This window comes from Leucopleurus acutus (assembly GCF_964270905.1).
Source record: "Leucopleurus acutus genome assembly, chromosome: 10".
NCBI lineage: Eukaryota > Metazoa > Chordata > Mammalia > Artiodactyla > Delphinidae > Leucopleurus > Leucopleurus acutus.
In genome coordinates this window covers 67848862-67871305 of record NC_139153.1, presented here as the reverse complement: position 1 = coordinate 67871305, position 22444 = coordinate 67848862, and the positions used below count along the sequence as shown (strand labels likewise).

Below are 22444 nucleotides of genomic sequence, written 5' to 3'. Positions count from 1 at the left end.
ACACACTTGTGCTTTCCTGCCCCACAGCACTTCGGGACAATCCTGTGCTTCCCTGGAGGGTGTCTCGGACTCCAGAGCCCTTTCTCAGGACTCCTCTAAGCACCAAGGGTTGGAAAAACCATGCTGAGGTACATTTCAGACCTTGTGTCCTGGGTGGGCGTGGGCAGCAGGACCCCTGTGAAGAGGTCGTATGCCACTCCTTGATCCTGGGTCACGAACCCAGGTAGGCTCCACTAGTGACTCCCAGAGCTGGGAGAGTCAGCCCAGCACCCTTCGCCAACCCTTAGCCCTAGCCCCTTTCTGCCGGCTACCTGAAGATATGGGGTTGGGGGTTAGGAAGGAAAGGAAAAGTGCCTCAAAGAGCTAAATGCAGTGTCTGGGGGAGAGGGCGTGTGAAGAAGGGACGGTTGCCACGAGTCAGTAGGGGAGGAGGTTAGCCTCTCAGGGCCCCGCCCAAGAGCCCTCCCTTGCCCCCTTTGTTGTTCACAAGCACAGCGACTGGTCCTCTTACACAGGCTTTTCTTCAGGAGTCAGGGGCTGCCTCCCTTCCCTGGTCCCTTCCTGCCCCACCCATAGAGCTCCTCTCAGATGGGGCTTGTCCTTCATCTGCCCCTCACGACACCCGCTGCCTGCTAAACAGGAAAGTTAGGGGACCGGATACTCAGGGAGAACCTTTACCTTGCCCAGGCAGACAACCTAAGGCCAGGCAGGCAGGGACCTCCCCAGAGTCCTCACTCACCGCCCCCCCCAGACTGAGATGGGAGGAACAGAAGGGGTCCAGACACATGCAGTCAGTGGGCAGCAACCTGAGCTCGCAGTGGCCAGGCCCCATGCCCCCAAAGATGTCTGTGGATGAGGCACATGCCCTGCAGCCTTTCCCTTCCAGAGGGACTTCAGCCAAGAAACGTCTTGTTTGGCGGGCTGGGGACAGGGTGGGGGAGGTGGCAGGAGGACAGCTGACCTCTTCACCCTGGGAAGGCAGGAAGCACTCCTGGGAACAGCCTTAGACTCCAGTGGCTCAAGGAAGAGGCCAGGGGACTGGAAGGGGCTGAGGGGTTCCTGGGAAGCCCTGCGATCTTCTGTCCCTGGAAGAGCAGGACTGTGGCCACAGGACAGCTGGAGAGTGGGCATAGCCCACAGGAACACTGCTCAGAACAATCTGCAGCTGGCTGAGGGGTGGACCTCCCCAAAGGCAGAGGCATCCTGGGGCAATACCAAGGATTGTCCCTGTCGAGGCCTCCTGAGGGCACAAGGCCTCTGGCCTGGAGTCTGGCTGGGGTGAAGGGGGCTGCTGGGCCACAGAGAGGACCTTCCAGGAAGCTGTGGTCTCTTATTGGAGAAAGACAATCCAGAGTGGGCATGAGGCTAGGGTCCCCCCCCCCATGAGGCCTTGCCTTTGAGTGATGACCCCTTCAGAAGATTCCAGCCAGCACCAGGGGAGGCAGTAGCAGCAGTCCCAGGAGGAGGCCCCAGCCGTGCCCAGGGCTCAAGTTCAACCCTGACTTGATGCCATGCTTTTCAGGGCCCTCTGCACCTGCAGGAAGGGAGAGGCTTTGCCTCAGCCTGGAGACAGCTCTGCCTGACCTCCCACCCACCCTACCAAGGCATGCACGTGGGGCCCAGCAGCCAGGGAGGAAGCTCCTACTCGGAGGTGCATGCCCCGCCGTGCCTATATCATCTATACTAGAGGCAGGGTGCTGACATTCTGGAGCCAGGAGGGAAGGTAGGAGGGGCGCTACAGGCCTTACCTGGCAAGGACTGCAGGGCCAGGGTACGCCCACCCATGGCATTAGCGGTGGCAGAGGCACTGGGGGAGTTGGACAGGGACTTGGAGGAGGTGTGTCCCTTGTGCTCCAGTGTGGCCTGCAGCTCACCTGGCTTGTCCTGCGCTGGAAAAACTGAGGCCAAGTTCTCACTGGAATGAGGCGACTCGGCCTCAGCCTCGCCCTCCTCCTGGGAGTGGGGTAGCGGCTCCCATGTCCCCGTCAAGGACATCTTGGGCTGCAGAGAACTCTGTGGGCTCCTGGAGGGCATTCTTGTACTGCTGGCCTCTTTATCTGCTGATTTGGGGGTAGGATCATGGGTTGATTTGGGGAGGGTAGCCGGTCTCTCATCCAAATAGAGTAGGCTGTGAGTTGCCAAAAAGGAAGGGACCTCAGTTGCTAAGGAAGGTGGAGCTTCTGTTGCCATGGAAGGGGAGTCTTCTGTTACTAAGGAAGATGGGGCCTTGGTTTCTACAGCAGGTAGAGCGTTTGTTGCCAGGGAGCCTGAGACCTCTGTTACCAAGAAGGATGGAGTTTCCGTTGCTAAGGAAGAAGTGATACCCTCTTTCCTAGAGCCTGAGGCTTCTGTTGCCAGGGAAGATGGGGCCTCAGTTACTAGGTAAGGCAAATCCTGAGCCTTTTCCGGGCCTCTGATGAGTTCTGATAAGAGAGAAGGCCTGGCATTAGTGCTGCAAGCAGGGCCCCGCATCCCTCACCCCACCGCAATCAAGGTGAGGTGATCAAATGTCCTACAAAGACACACAAACACACATGCACACACCCTCTCCGGCGAGTATGTCCCTCATTGATAATACATGTTATTTCTTGTGACTGACAGTTGCCCCTCCATCCACCTCCTTGTCCAAGTCTTCCCCTCTCTACACACGCGTTTCCACTTTTTCAGGGGATTTCTCCCGCTGGATTCCTGTTCCTAAAACACCCATCGCATTGCAGGCCTGGCCTTTGGAGTCCCTCTGACCACCCATCTGGCCACGCCCCCCACCTCCACCCCCACACCCCCTGTGCTCAGGAGCCCCCAACTCTCCTCTACCCTCTGCTTGGAGGGTAGAAAGCTGTTCACTTGGAATGCCAGGGCGCCAAAGTGGTGCGCAAGGAGGGCAAAGCAGGTAAAGCGGGCTTGGGAACCCGGATGGGGTGGGGCCGCTGAGGGTTCCTCCCCTGGCCCACGCACCACTCTGGAGTCTTGGAAGACACCAGACCATCCAGTAGGCGTCCCCTGCCTCACCTGCCTCCCCCCACCCCACCCCACCCCACCCCTCCCCACCCCGGACTCACCACACAGGGAGTTTTCACAGTGGTAGCCCAAGGGACATTGGGAGCATGGAGTTCCCTCCTGGTAGGGCCTCTGCCCCTTCACGTTCCCCCTGCAGGAGGTGAGGAGGATGCTGGGGGGAGGGGTGTCCCTGCCAACCCCTGTCCCTATCCCTCATATACACACCTAGTCTGGAAGCGCTCCCTGGGTCTTACTTGCCCTACACTAACTTGCCGGGCCAGTAAGAGCAGACTCCCATGGGTGCCCTCGCAGCTCCTCCAAGGGTATAGGGTATGGACCCCAGATTGGCCCCCTTCCTCCTCCTTAGCCTGTGTCCAGCTCAGCCCTCCCCTTGGCTCTGCCCACCCCCTTCCCCCAGGGCTCCCTCCCCACTCACGGGGGCTCATAGTTGCAAACCAGCAAGTGGATATCGGTCTCCTCAACGCCCTGGAGCTTCTCACAGAAGTGGGCACCACAGCCAATCCTCTCTGTCTTGGCCCAGACCACCTGAAGGAGGGAAAACCCAACAGTTTAGCCTGCGCAAGATGGCTCCTAGCTAGTGTCTCTCTACATCAGCCTTCTATGAGTGAGGAGAGGAGGAACCCTATATGTAAGATCCAAGTCCCTGAGGACACACAGCTTCAGGATAAAACTCTGAACAGGGGGCTTGGGGGGAAATTTGTCCCAAGCAGCCTACTCTCCTCTACCAACCACACACACTATTTCACTAGGACTCTCCCTCTGAAAACCTTCCCCTTTGATAGACCCTCATGAATTCTTCCTGTGGGCTCCTTCTAGAGGCCCTTGCATTTTTTTTTTTTTTTTTTTTTTTGCGGTATGTGGGCCTCTCACTGTTGTGGCCTCTCCCATTGCGGAGCACAGGATCCGGATGCACAGGCTCAGCGGCCATGGCTCACGGGCCCAGCCGCTCCGCGGCATGTGGGATCTTCCCGGACCGGGGCACAAACCCGTGTCCCCTGCATCGGCAGGCGGACTCCCAACCACTGCGCCACCAGGGAAGCCCTAGAGGCCCTTGCATTTTAAACAAGGGATATAACAAAGGAATGAATCTCAAATGGGAGAATCTTAAACATCAGCAACAAGCAAAGGCCAAGGAAGGGAACAGGAGGAGCCATTTTGGAAGTAAAACTTCCCCCCAAATCACAAGTAAGCAGGGACCTGCCCTGCCATTTCTAAGTGCGGGTCTCCTAACTGGTAGAAGGCGTTCTGTCTTAAGTATAAACTTTAAAAAGTCAAAACAAACTTTGTGCCCTGCCATTGGCTGAGACAAGCCAATATAGCCTCCCTTTGCTATTTCTAGGCCCAGTCTGCCCAGGAGTCACTCAAACTGAGGCCCGTTTTTTGTTGTGAGATCTGGCTCTTGCTGTTAATTCTGCACAACTCCCCAGGATTGGGGTCTTGCTGCTTGAATCAGCTGAGAGTTCCCGAGGGACCACTGTCGAGCATCTCCCAGGCAGAAATGACCCCAGAATGCACAAGCACTCAGCCTTAGAGAACACAGGGGTGGAGATGGGGCAGCCCGACTCCTGCTGGGCACTGACAGCAATTCCTGCAGGAGGATGTATGTACGGGGAGTGTGAGAGGTGGCAGGGAAGAGAGAGAAGGGGGCAGGGAGGGCTGGGGCCTCACAACTTCCCGATCTGGGTGGGTGATGTTAGGATTTCCTTCTCTAAAGATCAGCACTAAAAATACCACCCAAAGAAACACTGGAAAATGGAATTGGTGGATATGGGTGGGAAGATGGTTGGTTCATTTCCTTTTTCTTTTTTTAAAATTTGTCATGTTATTGTTTGAACAACAAATAAGCATTGGGAAGAAAAAAAAAAAGAATTCAATAACACTAATGTTAATTCCCCTACACACACCCCTATGCCCCTTGTCTGCAAACTCAAACTTTCAAAATGCAGTAAAACCCTGACATAGCAAGAGGCAGGAAATGCTCTCGGAAGGCTCTCTGAAACGTTCACTTGGTGACAGCTTACTCTCTTATTTCGCATGTAGTTTTTCAAGGCAGAAGAAAAATTGTGTATTTGCTTTATCAGTCCCTGGCAGATTGGAAGCAGCAACTTAGACACTCTGAGAAATGACAAGAGGGACAGTGAGAGAGAGAAGACCGAAGGCAGGGGGAAGCCCTTCACTGCTGGGGCAAACAGCCGTGTGTAACCTCGGCCAGAGGACAAGACTGCTTAGAGCTCGATCAGGATCGCCTGGCACAGTAACTACCTTCCAGGAAAAAAGCTCTGGAACACCTAATTCAGGTCTCTTCAGGACCAGGAGGCCGAGAGGGGCCGCCTAGGTTTTCAGAAGATTGTGGTTTTTAAAGAGACAACTGAAAATGGTTTAGACAGTCTGAGAAGCAGACTTCGTTGGGGGCCTGGACAACACATGCATTCCTGTGGAGAGATGACTTTTATGAAGGATGCAAACGGGGCTTACGGACTCCCGGGCTCTGACTGGAGAGGTGGCCCCGCCCGGCCCTTCCCGGCCCCGCCCATTGCCCTGTGGCCCCGCCCGCCCGTCCAGCTTCGCACCTGCGTGTAGTGGCCGCACATCTGGCCTGTGGCGCAGGTGGCGGCGCTGAGGTTGTAGTGCTCGCGCTCGTGGTGCCACTCCTCCATGGCCAGCGGCACGTCCAGGCCCTCGTCCGTGATGGCGAACAGGTTCTCGCCGCGACGCCCGCGCTCCTTGTTGTGGCCCCACACGCACTGCTGCGCATAGGCCTTGGCGAAGGCGGCCAGCTCCTCGTCCCACCTCTGCGGGTCAGGTTGCGAGGGGGAGGTGAGGACGCCTCGGGCTCAGTGGAAGCGGGAAAGGAGGGTGGGGAGAGGGAGGTAAGGATGTCCAAATTGGGTGAGGATCAGAAAAGAAGGTGGAGGGTGTTCTGGGGGGCCTCTGGAGGCCGAAGACCCTCCCCTCCTTGCAGGGTGACTCGTGGACATGATCTGGAACACAGCTGTGCTGATGGGGCGCTTCTGTGGGGAGGTGGGAGGGTACCATCCCAGGCCATGGAGTTAGGCAAACTTGGGACCATTCACCAGCTGTGTGGTTTTAGACAGATTGCCTAACTTTCTGAACTCTCATAGGACTTTGGGAAGAAAAAATGAGATGATGTTTTTGATAATGGGATTATTAATTAATACTAATATCATTCTATTTGCAAGGTGGGTGGTGATGCCCCTGCCAGGGCTGCCTGAACTGTTCTGAAGCACACACGATGTCCAGTGAGATGTTCCGGGGCTGGGTTGTTTATTCAGCCATTCCACTCCCTCTACCCACCCACCAGAAATCTTACTTGAGGGGCCAGCACCCCCTTTAACCTCCCACTCTCCCCTTGGAATAGCCCAGCTTTACCAGCTCTGGGCTTCCCTTCCAGTTGCTCTCTTGTCAACTGGACAACCTCTTTCCCCAAGAAAATTAAGTGTGTGTGTGTGACCCTCGCTGAGAGGCCTATTTTCAGAGCCTTGGTGGCCCAAAGAGCTGTCAGGTCCCAAAGGCAGTGTTCTCCAGGGAGGACCTCAGGTGAGATGGTGGGAGGGGGCATTTCAGGTTAGAGGGCCTCTGAGGTTCTGTGTCCCAGGCTGGAAGGATGGGCCCAGTGTGGGTGGGAAGACAGATTAACAAGGCATCTGACCAAGAGATTGAGGAAGGAGGCCTGGATCCCATTAAACTGTCCTTGGCCTCTCCTAGAAATGGATGGCCTGGCAGCAACTCTTGCTCCACCCTCTGGGGGCCTGCCAGCTGTGGGAGCCAGACAGCCCATAAAGTACCAAGAGCTTGGGTGACCCTGAGGGGAGGGGGCTGTGTGGCCACACCCACCCCCCCTCCCAGGGTTCTCAGGAGCAGCTGCCTGGGGTACGGATGGGAGCATTGGGCTGGGATAGTAAAATGCTGTAAACTCAGGTGAATCCCTTTCCCTCTGTGGGCATTTTTGTCCCAAGTCACTGGTCCCTGAGGCTCTCTCAAACTGGTAGTAGTGGAGGATAGGGAGCGGGAAAGGGGCAGGGTGCTGGGGACCAGGCTCAGGGTGTCTGGGATGACCTTCGGGGCTCCAGACTAGACTGTAAGCTCCTTCAGCATGTCTGGCCCAGTGCTGGCCCAGAGCAGGTGCTCAACAGACATTTCTCAGCTGTTGATGACTGAGACACAGCCCTGCTTAAAGCAGTCTCTCCTACAGAGCTCGGCTGTAATTTCCATCCTGACTGGATGCCTGGAGTCCCACCATTAGAGAGTCATTCCTGTGAGTCGTAAGGCTTCTCAGTTGTCCAGAGACCCCTGTGGAGGTTCAAGAGTCAAGGTACCCACCCTCCCTGGCCACTTGGTCACCATCTGAAAGCAAGTCCATTCATTCATCCACTCACTCATTCATTCAACAGTCCTGAGCACTATGCCAGCCCTGGGGTGACAGCAAGGACTAAGAAGCCCAAGTTCCCAGTGTCATAAACTGTTAACTGGGCCACCATGTGGTAACTGACAGATATGCGATGGGTAGTATAGGGGCACCAAAAGAGGGCCATTTAGTGCAACCTGAGGATGGAGAAGGAGACATTAAGCTAAGTGTTAAAAGATGAGGCATTGGCCAGGTGGAGAGGGGAAAGGCATCCTGAACAGAGGGCAAACATGAATAAAGGCATGGAGACGGGAAACGTTTTGGTGGGGGAAAGATAAGCTGCTCGGGTTACTCAAGGAGAAAGTGTGAAGGAGAGGAGGCTGGAAAGGTAGACAAGGCCAGACACATAGAGTGGGGCTTCTCAGGAGCTGGGGCTTTATCTGGAGGCAGCAGGGAGCCAATGCAAGCCATGGAAGGGTTTTGAAAAGGGTCAGGCCAGTGTGTTGGATCATTCATCCTGGTAGTAGAAGGCAGAGGCTGAGAAAGCAGGTAGAGGCTGTTCTAGAATTCCGTGGGAAAAGAAAGACTGAACCAGGGTTGTGTCAAAGAGGTGGCAGAGGGGTGGGGGGGAGATAGGATTCAAGAAAAATTGAACCTTCTGAGAGGTAAAAGTGGTGATGATTAGACTTGGAGGCTGAGGGAGAGAGAAGAATCTGTGATAACCCCCACCTGCTTCACCCTGGATCCATTCCCTCTTTTGTTATCAAACACTTATTGCGCACTTACTGTGTGCCAGGCCCTGTTCTAAATGCTTTACATATAGTCACTCGTTTCATCCTTTCAACCACTCTACAAGGGAGTTATTATAGTGTTATCATCCCTAATTTACAGTTGGGGCACAGAGAGGTTAAGTCACTTGGCTGAGGTCACATAGCTAATAAATAGCAAAGTCAAGATTTGAACCCAGGCCATCTGACTCCAGAGTCTCTGTATTTACCACTGCTGAAGCTGAGCCTACGCCTTGTCCCAAATTTATCCTAGTGTCCCAGTCCAGCCTCATCTCCCCCTCCTCAGATCACTTCCTACCAGGCAGCAGCATATCCCATCAATATCTGAACTGCTTCCTAGAATGTTGCCCCACTCCTGAGGTCCATCTCTGTCTACAAAGCAGCTTGCAGCCTGTGTAGCCCCCAGCCTCAGCCAGCAAGACTCTAGGGCATCAGGGACCTACAGATGGGGAAACTGAGGCCCAACAATGTGTTCCAGGCCTCAACTGGGGAACTGTTGGCAGAGCTGGTAACAGAATCAGGAGCTCCTAGTTCGTTGTCTGCAATTCCTGGTTGCCAAGGCCGACAGGGCTGTGAAGGGCGATGCTGTGTGCATCCGTGGAGCCCTTCCTAGATCTTTTTCATAGGTCATCCTGTCTGACCCTCAGGGCAGGGACTGCCCGTACCATGTGATCAGGAAACAGACGCCTTTGAAGGTAAAGGGTCCACCCAGAGTCACTTCAGCTGATTGGACAGAGCTGTTAGAACTCTGGTCTTGGACGCCTGGTGCAACCTTGCTCTCAAGCAACAGCTAGGGGGTCCCTGGACACTGCCCCTCACCTAAGGGTGACTGGAGAATAAGGGCCAGTGTAGCCCTCAGGGAGGGCAGGAAGGGGGTGAATTTCTCACTTTATCTCTTTCATGTAAATATACCCTACTATACTAAAAGTATATGTATGTGTACTTCTTTTAGATTTCATTTTCCCCCATTCAATATTGTATCTGTGAGATTCTGTCCATGTTGATATGTATGTAGCTCTAATGATGACATCATTTTACAGATGGGAAACTGAGGGTCCTTACTAGGTTAAGGGACTCACCCCAAATCACAGGCCTTGTGAGTGGTCGAGACAGATTTTGATCTGTGTGATTCAGAGCCCTGTCTACTTCTGGTTCCTGTTCTCACCCCACCTCCTTAGTACATCCCTCCTACCCTGGGTGCTGGGACTCATCCTGCTGCCCTATTTTTTCTTCTCATCTCCTTGGAAGGTATCTGAAAGATCGTTTCACCAAGGTGTTAGGAACTTCCTGTGTTCCCCCTCCCAGGGGCACATGCATTTTAGGAAGTGCTGGGAAGGGGTCATTGGATGAGGGAGCAGGGCTTTCAGGCCTGGCTCTACCAGCTATGGGACATACAAGCCCCTGAGGGACCAGCAAGTCTCTCTGAGCCTCAGTTTCCTTATCTGTATAATGAGGCTGCTTATGGGGGCCTGTGAATTCTACAATGTCAGGGACTCTGTTCCTGCCGGAGAGATGAATCCCCGAGATAGCTTCCACTCACGCCGTGAAAGGGGTTGGTGGGGGCCCTGGCCACACTTACCATTTGCAGCATGTTGGCGGCCGGTGGGGACACCTGGGATCGGTAGAGATTGTGCAGCTCCACCATCACGTGTTTTTCATCATCACTGAGGGCTCCGGCAGGGCCCATGGCAGCCCCCAGCAGTAGCAGCGGCAGCAGCAGATGGGCCAGGAGGCTGCGGAAGTTGTGCATGTTGGCCAGTCCTCTCTGCCTCTCCCGTTCAGGGGTCTGGCAGCTGGAGTTAAAGTCCTTCCCACACAAGCACCACCCTGGCTGGGGCGGGCGGGAGGGGCTGTGTCTGGTGGCCTGGCCCAGTTCAAACAATGTCTCGGGGAGGGCTGGGTGCTTGGGTCCCGACCAGAGTTGAGTCCACTCCCAGCATTTATCTCCCCTCAGAGTCCTTGGCTAAAGCCTCCTTTCGCTTGGTAACAGGGGCTCAGGCCAAGAGCTGTGTGAGTTCCGCAGTCCCTCCTGAGTTGTGGACAGGTCTCCAGGGGCAAAATCACAGTAACCTCTGCAATGACGGCTTGCACCCCAGGTCACACCCACTGGGTGCTGAGGACAGGTAACAAGAAGGGAGTCACATGGATCCTACCCCCAGAGGACTGGGCAAGGTGAGGAAGCAACAGGCGGCGTGTGGCAGAATGGAGGAAGACAAGATGTATTTGGCAAAGGTTGGGCCAACCTAAGTCTGAATCCTGGTTCTGTTCCTTTTCTAGCTGTGTTTTTGGCAGTTTTCTCAACTGAACCCGTGACAGTAATAGTACCTACCTAACGGAACTGGAAGGAGGATTAAATGAGATCAAATGTATAAAAAGCACCGAGTACAGTAACTGGCACATAGTAGGCTCTCAGTAACAGTAGACAACCACCCAGCCTTGGAATAGGCTTTTCACTATGGATACAATTGTGGCTTGCATGTGCTTGAGGTGCTTATTTGGAAGTGGGATGCTGGGACCCTTCCTGCTCTGAATATGTAGAAAATAGAATGTGTCTGTTTTTGACATCAAGAGAGAGCAGAAAAGCAGAGTGGTGAGTGAGTTGATATAGCAGGAGCTCTGAGGTGGGTGTATTGGAAGGGAAATAGGCCCAGTGGCCAAGCACTTGCATTGTAATGACCATGCAAGGGCAGGGACCAAGGTCTTGGCCTTGGTCCCTGCCCTTGCATGAGGTAGGAAGTGGGAACCAGTACTCTGGAGTTTAGCTGGGATCCTTGAAGCCTGCACTTTCAGTGAACTATACACATAAAACTGGTTAAGATAGCCCAATGAGCAGCATTTATTCACCCATTCATTCATCTGTCCATTCAACAAAGATTTACAGAGCTTCTCCATTGTGCCAGGCACTGAGCTGGGTGACTAAGACAGAACTGGTCCCCACCATCACGAAGCAGGGAAACTGCCAGGAAACGTGTAGAGCATTGCGGTTAAGTGCATGGGGCTTATCATCTGGGTGGCCTTGGGCAAGCTATTTCCCTGCTTGCTGGCCTCAGTTTCTGTAAATTGGGCTTAGAACAGAACCTACCTCATAGGATGGTCATGAGCGTTAAATGAGTTAGTATACTGATAGGGCTTGGGATAATGCCTGGCACATACTAAGTGCTCATTGAGTTAGCCAGTATGAATGTATTAATTATTATTATTATTACAGGTGGGAGAAATTACAGGGCCTCAAGTTGTAGTAGAGAAAAAAATACAGCAGCCTGGCCTGGCTTTTCCTCTGGGGAGGAACCCCCTTGGCCTGGCGGATCTCACAGCTGGACGGGGAGGACATGCACCCTTGGAGGGCAGAGGATGCAGACTGAGGAGGTGGAGAAGGAGCCTGGTTTGCCTGAGAGGGGAGGGTGAGATGGAACAAGACTGGGAGGCCGACCAGAGCTGGCCCGAGTGTTTGCGGACCGCTGCACGCAGCCAGAGGGCCCTACTCTGTACGTGCACATGCCCACACAGTGCTCAGAGTCCTTGCTGTGTGGGTGACGTCATTTACTCCTCATATGACAGCTCTGAGGTGGGTCTCATAATCACCACACACGAGGAAACTGATGCTCAGAGAGGTGAAGTGATTTCCTCAATGTTGGGGGCTGGGGAGGGGTGCACCAGAGCCTGGGACCTGCCACTGGGGAGAGAGGGAGGTTGAGGGCAAGCAGACTGGGGAGAGAGAGGAATGGAGGACAGGAGGCAAAGTTAGGGGAGGAGGAGAGGGAGGGGTGGTGACAGATTTAAGCACATGCAGGATTGGCTGTGGTTTACATCAACTGTGTTTTTCTCTTTAACCAGAACTCGGGGGAAATTTATTTTGTGTTACTATCTATACATGCCTTAAATCGTTTCTTTTTTTTTGGCTGCACCGGGCGGCTTGCAGGATCTTAGTTCTGCGACCAGGGATTGAACCTGGGCCCCCACAGTGAAAGTGGAGTCCTAACCACTGGACTGCCAGGGAATTCCTTAAATTGTTTCATTTTGAATAGCAATATAATTCCACAACAAAAAATTAAGCCAAAGAGGGGAAAAAAAAATTCCACCTCTAGTATTTGCTTCTCGTCTTTGAGCAGGTGCTACTCAAAGTGTGGTCAACAGCCCAGTGCCATTCTGCCAGATGTTCACTACTGCTTCTCAGCACAACAGGTGCAGAAAACAAGAGTGGGCATTGAGGAACTCTTACGGCAATTTGACATAGTTGTTTTATGTCTGCTGAGCATCTTATTCAAAACTTGAGGCTTGCATCTTTTTTTTTTAATTAATTATTTATTGGCTGTGTTGGGTCTTCATTGCTGCACGCAGTCTTTCTCTAGTTGCGGTGAGCAGGGGCTACTCTTTCTCGCTGTGCGCGGGCTTCTCATTGCGGTGGCTTCTTTTGTTGCAGAGCAGGGGCTCTAGGCGCGCAGACCTCAGTAGTTGCGGCACGCAGGCTCAGGAGTTGTGGCTTGCGGGCCCTAGAGCGTGGGCTCAGTAGTTGTGGCGCACGGGCTTAGTTGCTCCGCGGCATGTGGGATCTTCCCGGACCAGGGCTCGAACCCGTGTCTCCTGCACTGGCAGGCGGATTCTTAACCACTGTGCCACCAGGGAAGTCCCCAGCTTGCATCTTGTATATCTAGTTTTCATTTTGCGTTTCTAATAATAATAATAATTTTTTAATGTTTTATGTTGTTGTTTTAAGCTGCCCAGTTTGTGGTAGTTTGTTATGCAGCCCTAGGAAACGGATGTGGTCATTTTAATCGGTGTGCAGTGAGATCTCATTGTGGTTTTACTCTGCATATCCTAGTGGATAATGATAGTGAACATCTTTTCATGTGCTTATTTGCCATCCTCTTTGGTGAAGTGTCTGTTAATGTCTTTTGTTCATTTCGAATTGGATTGTTTTGTGTGTTTTTTGACTGTTTAGTTTTGCAAGTTTTAAAAAAAGTATAATTTTAGGGCTTCCCTGGTGGCGCAGTGGTTGGGAGTCCGCCTGCCGATGCAGGGGACCCGGGTTCGTGCCCCGATCCAGGAAGATCCCACATGCCGTGGAGCGGCTAGGCCTGTGAGCCATGGCTGCTGAGCCTGCGCATCTGGAGCCTGTGCTCCGCAACAGGAGAGACCACAACAGTGAGAGGCCCGCGTACCGCAAAAAAAAAAAAAAGTACAATTTTAGATGCTCGTCCTTTGACGCCTACAGGTTTGTCGTTTATTTTTATGGTATTTTACAAAACTGTTGGTTTGTAATGGACTGGAAATTTTAAAAACACAAACTCATCCTTTACCACTGACAATTTGAGAAGCACAGTCCTAGTATGTTTCCTTTTTCTTTCCTTAATGAAGGAATAGCACATGTACAAAGTTGGGTTGTGACTTTTTTTTTTCTAGGTAGTTATAATTTCTCCAACTTGCTCATATCTTTCTAACTACCACTTTGCAGTGTTCGCAAAATATTCCACAGAGTAGCTGTGGTGTAACTTATCCCGTTCTCAAAGTTAGACATCAGGTGAATCGTTTGCCTTTGGGCGCAAGGCTTTTTCTTATATTGTGGATATTATTTTCTTAGTTCCTATTCTCACCATTGTAGCTCAGCTTGCTCTTTAATTAGAATTTACACGTCAGGCTCAGGTCAGATTGCTGGATGCCACATTCCGTGTTCTCATGGAAACGAAAGGTCACCGGCACTGAATCCAAACCCTGGAAGCCTGGCTTTTGCAGTCCCAGCCGCTTGATGGTACACAATTCACTGTATAGTGAATTATCTTTGTGTTTCTGGGTCAGGGAAGGAGAGGGAGTAGGGGAGATGGGAAATGGGGCAAAGAGAAAGGAGCAGAGGAGGGAGTCACACAGAGGTTCAGAGAAAGGCTGGGGAGGGAGAGACAGACTGAAGGGCAGGGAGGCAGGGTGAGTGCCAGAGGAAGGGAGAGGAAAAGGGGGTCAAGAGAGTTCAGAGGTGAAAACAGGTCAGACACATCCACATTCTAAGCATGACTGTCATACATTAGCTGGGCAAATCATTTACCCCCTCAACCCTCACTTTGTTCATATGTAAAATGGGATAATACCACCTTCCTCAGAGACTTGCAGGGATGATTCAATAAAATTAATGTCAAATACGTAGCACTTGATAAATGGTAGCTGTTTTGAATCAGTGGAAAGAGGCAGCAGGTCCCCAGATGCCTCAACAGGGGTAGAATGGGATCTGCTAACTAATTTCCTGGTCTAGGGTTTCTTGCTTTGGGAATAGGGACTAGGGGCTCTGAGGAGAGAGCATCCCCACCACAGTGGGGGCCACAACAAATGGCTCCAAAAAGGAGAGCCTAGCTGACCCAGCCAGCCCCGAATCATGACCAGGTCCCGGCGCCCAGCCCACTGGGGTCGGAGTCTCCCTCTCTCCCCTGAAACACCAAGCTCAGCTAAGGCCCAAAGCCTGCATCCCGGAGACTCTTGGCCTCAGCAGGGCTGGGCGCCTGGCCCAGACCTCCCCTGGGCCACTGGCTTCCTGGTGCAAATTCCTGACAGAGCACAGCTGTCCCAGGCCTTGCTGGGACACTAATGGGACATGAATGGCCCTCTGTAGGAGTGTGGGCCAGCTTGGTTTTGGAGCTGGGGTGAAGGAGCCTGTGGTCAGAATTGTGGGAGCTAAGTCTGGGCCAGCAGGAGGGCCACCTGGAGGTGTGTGTGTGACCAGCAGGGGGCCAGCCTCTACAGGTGTTTGTGCCTGCCCCCGTCACAGCTGTCTGGAGGCCAGGTAACCAGGGCGACGAGGACCAGAGAAGAGTGTCTATGAGGATGGAGGATGGTGATGGCAACAAGGGAGTGGCTGAATGGTACATGTGGGACGGTGTGGATACCAGAATGAGGAAGGTCAGATATCCCCACAGGCAGCATCACCCCCTTCCTCCTGCCATTTTCCAGGCAAAAAATTCAAGCCATTTTTGTCTCCTGCCTGGCCTGTACACAGTCTTCATCACATTGTCCTTCAGGTCCATTCCAATCTTCTTCTTTTTTCTTTTTTTTGGGCTGCATTGGGTCTTCGTTGCTGCACTCGGGCTTTCTCTAGTTGTGGCAAGCAGTGGCTACTCTTCGTTGCGGTGTGTGGGCTTCTCATTGCGGTGGCTTCTTTTATTTCGGAGCATGGGCTCTTAGGCACGCGAGCTTCAGTAGTTGCAGCACGCGGGCTCTAGAGCACAGGCTCAGTAGTTGTGGCGCACGGGCTTAGTTGGTCCGTGGCATGTGGGTTCTTCCAGGACTAGGGATCGAACCCATGTCCCCTGCATTGGCAGGCGGATTCTTAACCACTGTGCCACCAGGGAAGTCCCAGTCCCTCTTCTTTAAAAATGTATTTATTATGAAATGCTTAAGGCATAGGAAAGTATAGATGATAATATAATGAGCACTCATCTAGCCACCACCTGGCTTCGGAGATAAAACATGGAAGCCCCTAGTGTCCCTTCTCTGATCCTAACACTCACCTTCCCAGGCATACCACTGTCTGAATTTGTTCGACATTTGCATGATCTCCATTGTACTTTTACTATACATTCCTTATCCAGGCACAATATGTAATATTGTTTTGTATGTTTTAAAAGGTCAGCGCTGTCCAAAGGAACTCTCTGTGATGGTGGAAATGTTATCTGCACCATCCAGTATGGTAGCCACTAATTGCATGTGGTTATCAAGCACTTGAAATGTGGCTAGTGGGGCTAAGGAACTGCATTTTTATTTTAATTAATTTAAGCTTAAATAGCCACATGTAGCTTGTGGCTCCTGCATTGGACAGCATGGGTTAGATCCTTCTAAAACTTGTTTTTCCCTTCTTTCCCTCTTCCCTCTTTCCTTCCTAAGATTTCTTGACATCGAGGCATGTAGAGCTCCCTGATCATTTTCCCTGCTGTACAGTATTCTACTGTATGAATACACAGCCATCTACCTACCTGTTTTCCTACTGATGGACACTTGGGTTGTTTCCTTTTTGTTTTGTTTTGTTTTCAATAATACAAATGATGCTGCAGCAGTGCTTTTTGTACATATCCCTGCCGGTCTTTCCCAACTTTATTTCTAGTGCCTGCTGTGGCAAACAGTCCCATGACCCTGATGTGGGTTATTCCACAGCCTCCTAGCTAACTGCCTGGCCCCCGGTCTCTGCCCCCCACATTCCCATTCCTCTCCTGGCACCTGTCAGCAGCCCAGCCAGGCTGATGATACTCAAACACCACTTTCATCCTGTGCCAGTCCTTCTGAGGAACTCAATGGCTCCCACTGCATGGCATCTGATCTCACAACCTGGCCCTACCCTAGGACTCGCTGTGTTTGCCAGCCTCCTTCTGGTCCTCTGCACACATCGTGCTCTCCCTACCTCTGTGCCTTCATTTTCCATGCAAAGCACCCATTCTGGAATATCTATTTTCCTGCCCCTCGTCCACATACCTAAGTCCTTTAACATATTTGAGGGTCCAGCTCAGGCCTCACGTTCTCTGGGGTAGTTTTCATCCTGCAGCATTCATTCAGGAAACGCTCGTGAAGAACAGTGTCCTCATGGAGCTCACAGCCTGGCTTTCACCAGCGACTCCAGTCCACCCCTGCCCCCCACCCCCTGCTCCCAGCTTTCTGCACTCCCCTGGCAGCTTAGCATGGATGAAGCTTTGGAATCCAGGGAGGTGTGGGTAAGGCCAGTTATGCCAACCACCTGGGGGGCATTGTCTCCCAGTCAGATGGGCACCACCAGCCTCTGCCTCCAAGGCTCTCCCTTTTCTGGGCTTCCACCGGTGGCCACTCTCTCCATTTTCTGATGGGCACAATCTTTACATTAATGTTTCTCTGTGTTATACCTCCATTCTGATTTCAGTCAAGTCTGGAAACCGTTCCTTCAGGTGGCTTTGCATCTAATTCATCTTGTATTGATACGGTTTAATTCTCAGAGAGCATCTTACCTCCCAGTATTTAGTTCTTAAAGTGCACTTTACACTTGATCCCCATGTCTCCACAACAAGATTTTTAAACCTCAAGGGGCTGGGACCACGTTCTTTTCTGTAACCCCAAGGATATCTAGACTAAAACATAACACGTACAGCCAGCCCTTGGTGCTCTGCACAGCTCGACTCAAGATGCCTGGAGACTGGCAGAGGACAGACCTGCAGGCACTGGGGGTCGGGTAGGAGTTGGGGAGCCTGAGGGCCAAGAAGTATCTTCTGGGCCAAGACAGTTCTCTCCGAAGCCTCGTAAGTATGCTGTTGGCTGCACATCTGTGTAGAGTTTTGTCCTCAGCCAGGAAGGGATCTGTGTGGGTGGAAGGAGAATGTGGCTGCCTCTGTCCACATGATCCGCCTTAGGGAACCAGAGGGCAGGAGAGCAGCATGGGGCCTCTGACAGAACATTGAAGGACCCAGCCTCTCGAAGGAGCTGGCGATGAATTCAGCTGAAAAGAACGAGCTTTGTCCTTGTTCCACAAACCCGGGCCAGACAGGGTGAAGGAAAGCATTAAATGCTGGGAGCCAGCAAAGAGGATGAAGGCTGAGCTTGGTGGGAGGCTGGGAGGTGATATCTTCAGGTGATTTTTACCGAGGGTTCAGGATGGAACTGGGCTAAGGGGAGCCAAGGAGAGGACTATGCAGGGTACCGGGGAGCAGAAAGACAGTATTTCCATCAACCTAAGAGGATTGGTGGTCGGGAGCACTGGGTGGGTTCTTCCACTCTTGATTCAGCCACCAACTACGGGCCTCAGCTTTACCTATTCATAAAAAGGGAGGGGGTGATTAGAGAACCTTTGGGGTCTGGTCTAGCTCTGCCTGTGATTTCAAGGATGGCTCTTGAGGCTGGAGGAGGGCTGTCCACAGTGGAGGGCAGAAGCTAACTGTGAGAGAGGACACAGGCTGAGGATGAGAGGAAAGTGGGAGAACACACCGAGTCCCTGATCTGTGCAGGGACAGAGCTGGGCCCTTCACATACCTGGTCTCAGGTATCTTTATACTGATGTTCCGAAGACAGGATTAGCTGCATTGATTTAGGGATGAGGAAACCAAAACCAGAGAGGTCAGTGGAACTCCCGAAGGTCAGTGTCCCAGCAAGCCAGAAGTGGGATTCCTACTGAGGCCTTTGGCTCCTGAGTCCCTGGCCCTTCCACCTCAGGGGGAGGCTCCTGAGGGCCAAGGAGGCCCTGTGTGTGGGTATGTGCCTGAGTGGATGAAAAGGAAGGGACTATTGAGTTGGCTTTTACACTAATGCTGTAGTTTCTTAGATTTACAAGGTTTTCATTAACTTAGTTTTCAGTACTTTCACTTTGTGGGGATGGAAAATAAGGATTTTTTTTTTTTTTTAAACAAGAAGATGGAATATGGTAGGAAGTTGAGAAAATATGAGTTCCTGATCAGGACAGAGTGAAGACAGAGAAAGTCGACTCGAGGTCAGGAAGACAGGGAGAGAGAGTCTCAGCTGTCTACCTGGTGAGGAGGATCCTCAGGTAAGAAAGTGCAAAGATGGGGCTTTTGTGGCAAGTGCTAAATGGGTTGCATAAGTCAATACTTCGTTAATATGGTAAAACGTTAGCATTTGTAAAATCTTAGTGGTGGGTACAGACGCTGTTAGAATTGAGAATGTACCCAGATTATACAGAAACAAACAAAAGGTTTGGCCAGAGCTGCCATGTTAAGCATGAGACATTGAAAAGAAATGGCAGGGTAGCTACAGAAATATATGAAAGAAAGGAACATGTATGTGATCGATGAAAACCAAGTCTAGAAAAAAATGTAACCCAAGGAACAGAAAAAAATTTTCCTACAGCATTTTGAACTACAGAAAAATTTAACGGGACTTCCCTGGTGGCGCAGTGGTTGAGAATCCGCCTGCCAATGCAGGAGACATGGGTTCAATCCCTGGGCTGGGAAGATCCCACATGCCAAGGAGCAACTAAGCCCGTGCGCCACAACTACTGAGCCTGCACTCTAGAGCCCGCGAGCCACAACTACTGAGCCCACAAGCCGCAACTACTGAAGCCCTTGCACTCTAGGGCCCACGTGTCGCAACTACTTAGCCCATGTGCTGCAACTACTGAAGCCCACGCGCCTACAGCCTGTACTCCACAACAAGAGAAGCCACCGCAATGAGAAGCCCTCGCACCACAATGAAGAGTAGCCGCTGCTCACCACAATGAAGAGTAGCCACAGCTCGCCACAACTAGAGGAAGCCCGTGCACAGCAATGAAGACCCAACGCAATCAAAAATAATAAAATAAAATTTAAAAAAATTAACAACATGAATTCAAGAAGTAAGCAAAGGTGAAATGACAGAACGAGATAAGAAGGGAACAAACTGATGGCACTTTTATAAAACTAACATATCAGAAGTAACAAGAAACTGAATAGATATGGCTGAAAAATAAACTGATATGGAGGGAAGACTTAAGATAATCATGGTAAATGAGAAAAAAGGTAAGTTTTTCTTTATGGTATTCATAATAAGACTACATTAAAGCCTTTTATTGTATTCCCTAGACCACCAGGTACAACACCCAACACATGGTATTTTAAAAATTATTGTTACGGCTTCCCTGGTGGCACAGTGGTTAAGAGTCCGCCTGCCGATGCAGGGGACACGGGTTCGTGCCCCAGTCCGGGAAGATCCCACATGCCGCGGAGCGGCTAGGCCCATGAGCCATGGCCACTGAGCCTGTGTGTCCGGAGCCTGTGCTCCGCAATGGGAGAGGCCACAACAGTGAGAGGCGCGTGTACCGCTGAGAGGCGCGTGTACCGCAAAAAAAAAGAAAAAAAAATTATTGTTAAACTGTATCAAGTAAATGTAATTGTATATGCTAATACACAAAATGTCCAGTTCTAGATTCAGCATAAGATAGTATACCTCCACAGAGAGGCAAAAAGCTAGATGCTATTTTTACATATTTATAAGGCCCAAACAGGTTAATGTACATTCTTGACATCACAGATTTATTTCTGTGTTAATTCACTTTCAGAAAGCATGTATAACCATAATATACATGGTGAGAAAGTAATTTTATTCATATGTTTGGACATAAAAAATATCATTATGCAGTGTAATAATCCCAGTTGACAGAATCATTTTTTTTTTAAAAACAGATATATTAAGAAAGAATTCAAGAAAAGCAACAACCAAGCCCTGATCGGGCTCCTCTGTTTTGCCGGGTGGCACTGATTTACACCAGCTGTGTACAGTCATTTGTGAGTTCATTTCATGATCAGTGCCTGGCCGAGTTTGCTTTTATACATTACGGAAAGTCATCTCAACATTTGCATTTGTGCAAGCAGGCCTGCTAAAGAACTCTGCCTCTGCTTTGCAGGCAACTGAGAAAGCAGTTCATCTTTTTTTTTTTCCCGTTTTATTTACATACTGAATATTTTTTTTTACCCTGTGATGACAGCGCAGGTACTGATCTCTGGAGAGACACCAAAGTTCTACTATACACCATTTCAAAAGCTTAAATGGGGTTATTTTAGATGTCGGTGCAAATCTTTCCCCAAAATAAGAAAGGACATTTTTATTCTGTTTGGGTAACTCTGAGATTTTTCTAAAGAGATTTAACCTAGAAGGCGTGAAAGTCAATCAGGCGTGAAAGTCAAACAGGGAATCTTCACTATCTTTGCCAAGAGTGGGGCCCCAAGGTCAGGCCAGCCTCCAGCCAGCCCACAAGCTGTGGGTAAATCGTGCGCTTCTCGGGCTGAGCTGAGCCCCTACACTTCCCTCCGCCCACGATGAACACAGAGAGAAAATGGCTCCATTCTTTGGAACCACAGACCATTGAGAGAACTTCGTAAGATGGCTTTTTTTCTTCCTTTTGAGAAAAAAAGGTAAGTATTAAAAAAGAGAAGACACTAGTCATAAAAGATCAAGACAATGAAACAAAGGAATAAATATAGAATCTGAAACAGAGAACCTAACAAATGGAAAAGAAAAAGTAGTCATTTTAAAGAAAATACAAACCACCTTCCCCAGAATGAAGAATGGAATTGCAACTCAAAAGAGCACACTTTGGGAATTCCCTGGCAGTCCAGTGGTTAGGACTTGGCGCTTTCACTGCAGGGGCCCGGGTTCAATCCCTGGTCGGGGAACTAAGATCCCCCAAGCCACATGCAGTGTGGCCAAAAAAAAAAAAAAGCGCACACCTTTTTCCAGGAAAAACTGATAAACAAGAAAGAAAGAATTCTTCAGGCACATAGATGAAGAAGAAGGAGGAGGACTTCCCTGGTGGCGCAGTGGTTAAGAATCCGCTTGCCAATGCAGGGGACACGGGTTCGAGCCCTGGTCCGGGAAGATCCCACATGCCGCGGAGCAACTAAGCCCGTGCGCCACAACTACTGTGCCTGCGCTCTACACCCCGCGAGCCACAACTACTGAGCCTGCATGCCACGACTACTGAAGCCTGCGTGCCTAGAGCCCGTGCTCCTCAACAAGAGAAGCCACCGCAATGAGAAGCCCGCGTACCACAACAAAGAGTAGCCCCCGCACGCCGCCACTAGAGAAAGCCCTCGCACAGCAACGAAGACCCAACGCAGCCAAATAAATAAATAAATACATTTATTTGGGGGGGGGGGAAGAAGGAGGAGGAAAGGAGAAGAAGGAGAGGAAGAAGAATGAGGAGCGGGGGGGAGGGGAGGAAGAATAAGAAGGAAAAAAAGAAAGGCACCTTCATTTTAAAGGGGAATCTTGGGCTGGCCTGTCTTGTCCCTACCAACAGTCAATGCTGCCAAATGACAATGGAGAAATGCCTCCGAAGTTCTCAGCAAAAGGAAATGTGATGCAAGAATACTTTACTCAGCCAAGTCATATTCAAGCACAAAGACCACAGAAACATTCTCAAATACAGAAAACACAGCGTTGATGAGCCATCCTTGAAAAACTTAGTGATGATTCAGCCAACTGAGAGTTTAAAAACAACTCAGGAATGAAGAAGTGATGGTAAAAGTACTGGTGATGAGTCACAAATCATTTTAAATATAAAATGAAGGCTAAATAACTCTGAGAATTATGGTTTCAGAGCAGAAGGAAATGCAATAGACCCTGATAATGTCAATGTAGTTATAATTCACACAAATTGGGAAGTAGAGGAAGAGATAAGGTTGGTAAAAGAGCAGGCTATTCCCTTATCTTCAGAGCCTTGAACCATGACATCTAAAAAGGAAACCTTATTAAGAACAGCTGTAGTTTCTCAATGTTTCTCATCATCTTAACTTCACAGAGATCTTTTAGGAATTAATTTTTTTTTTTTGTGGGAAAGAAATGTCTACTTCAC

At 50.7% G+C, this 22444-nt stretch overlaps 1 protein-coding gene across 1 annotated transcript; it reads right to left on the bottom strand.

Moving 5' to 3' along the window:
* Positions 1 to 1412: 1412 nt before the first annotated feature.
* On the bottom strand, positions 1413 to 9922 carry PI16 (peptidase inhibitor 16; the record flags this gene model as incomplete). Its single annotated transcript, XM_082849044.1, has 6 exons — positions 1413 to 1534; positions 1749 to 2423; positions 3060 to 3148; positions 3434 to 3543; positions 5589 to 5810; positions 9752 to 9922. The coding sequence occupies 6 exons, from the start codon at positions 9920 to 9922 to the stop codon at positions 1413 to 1415; spliced, it is 1389 nt and encodes a 462-aa protein (XP_082705170.1).
* Between the last annotated feature and the right edge of the window lie 12522 nt (positions 9923 to 22444).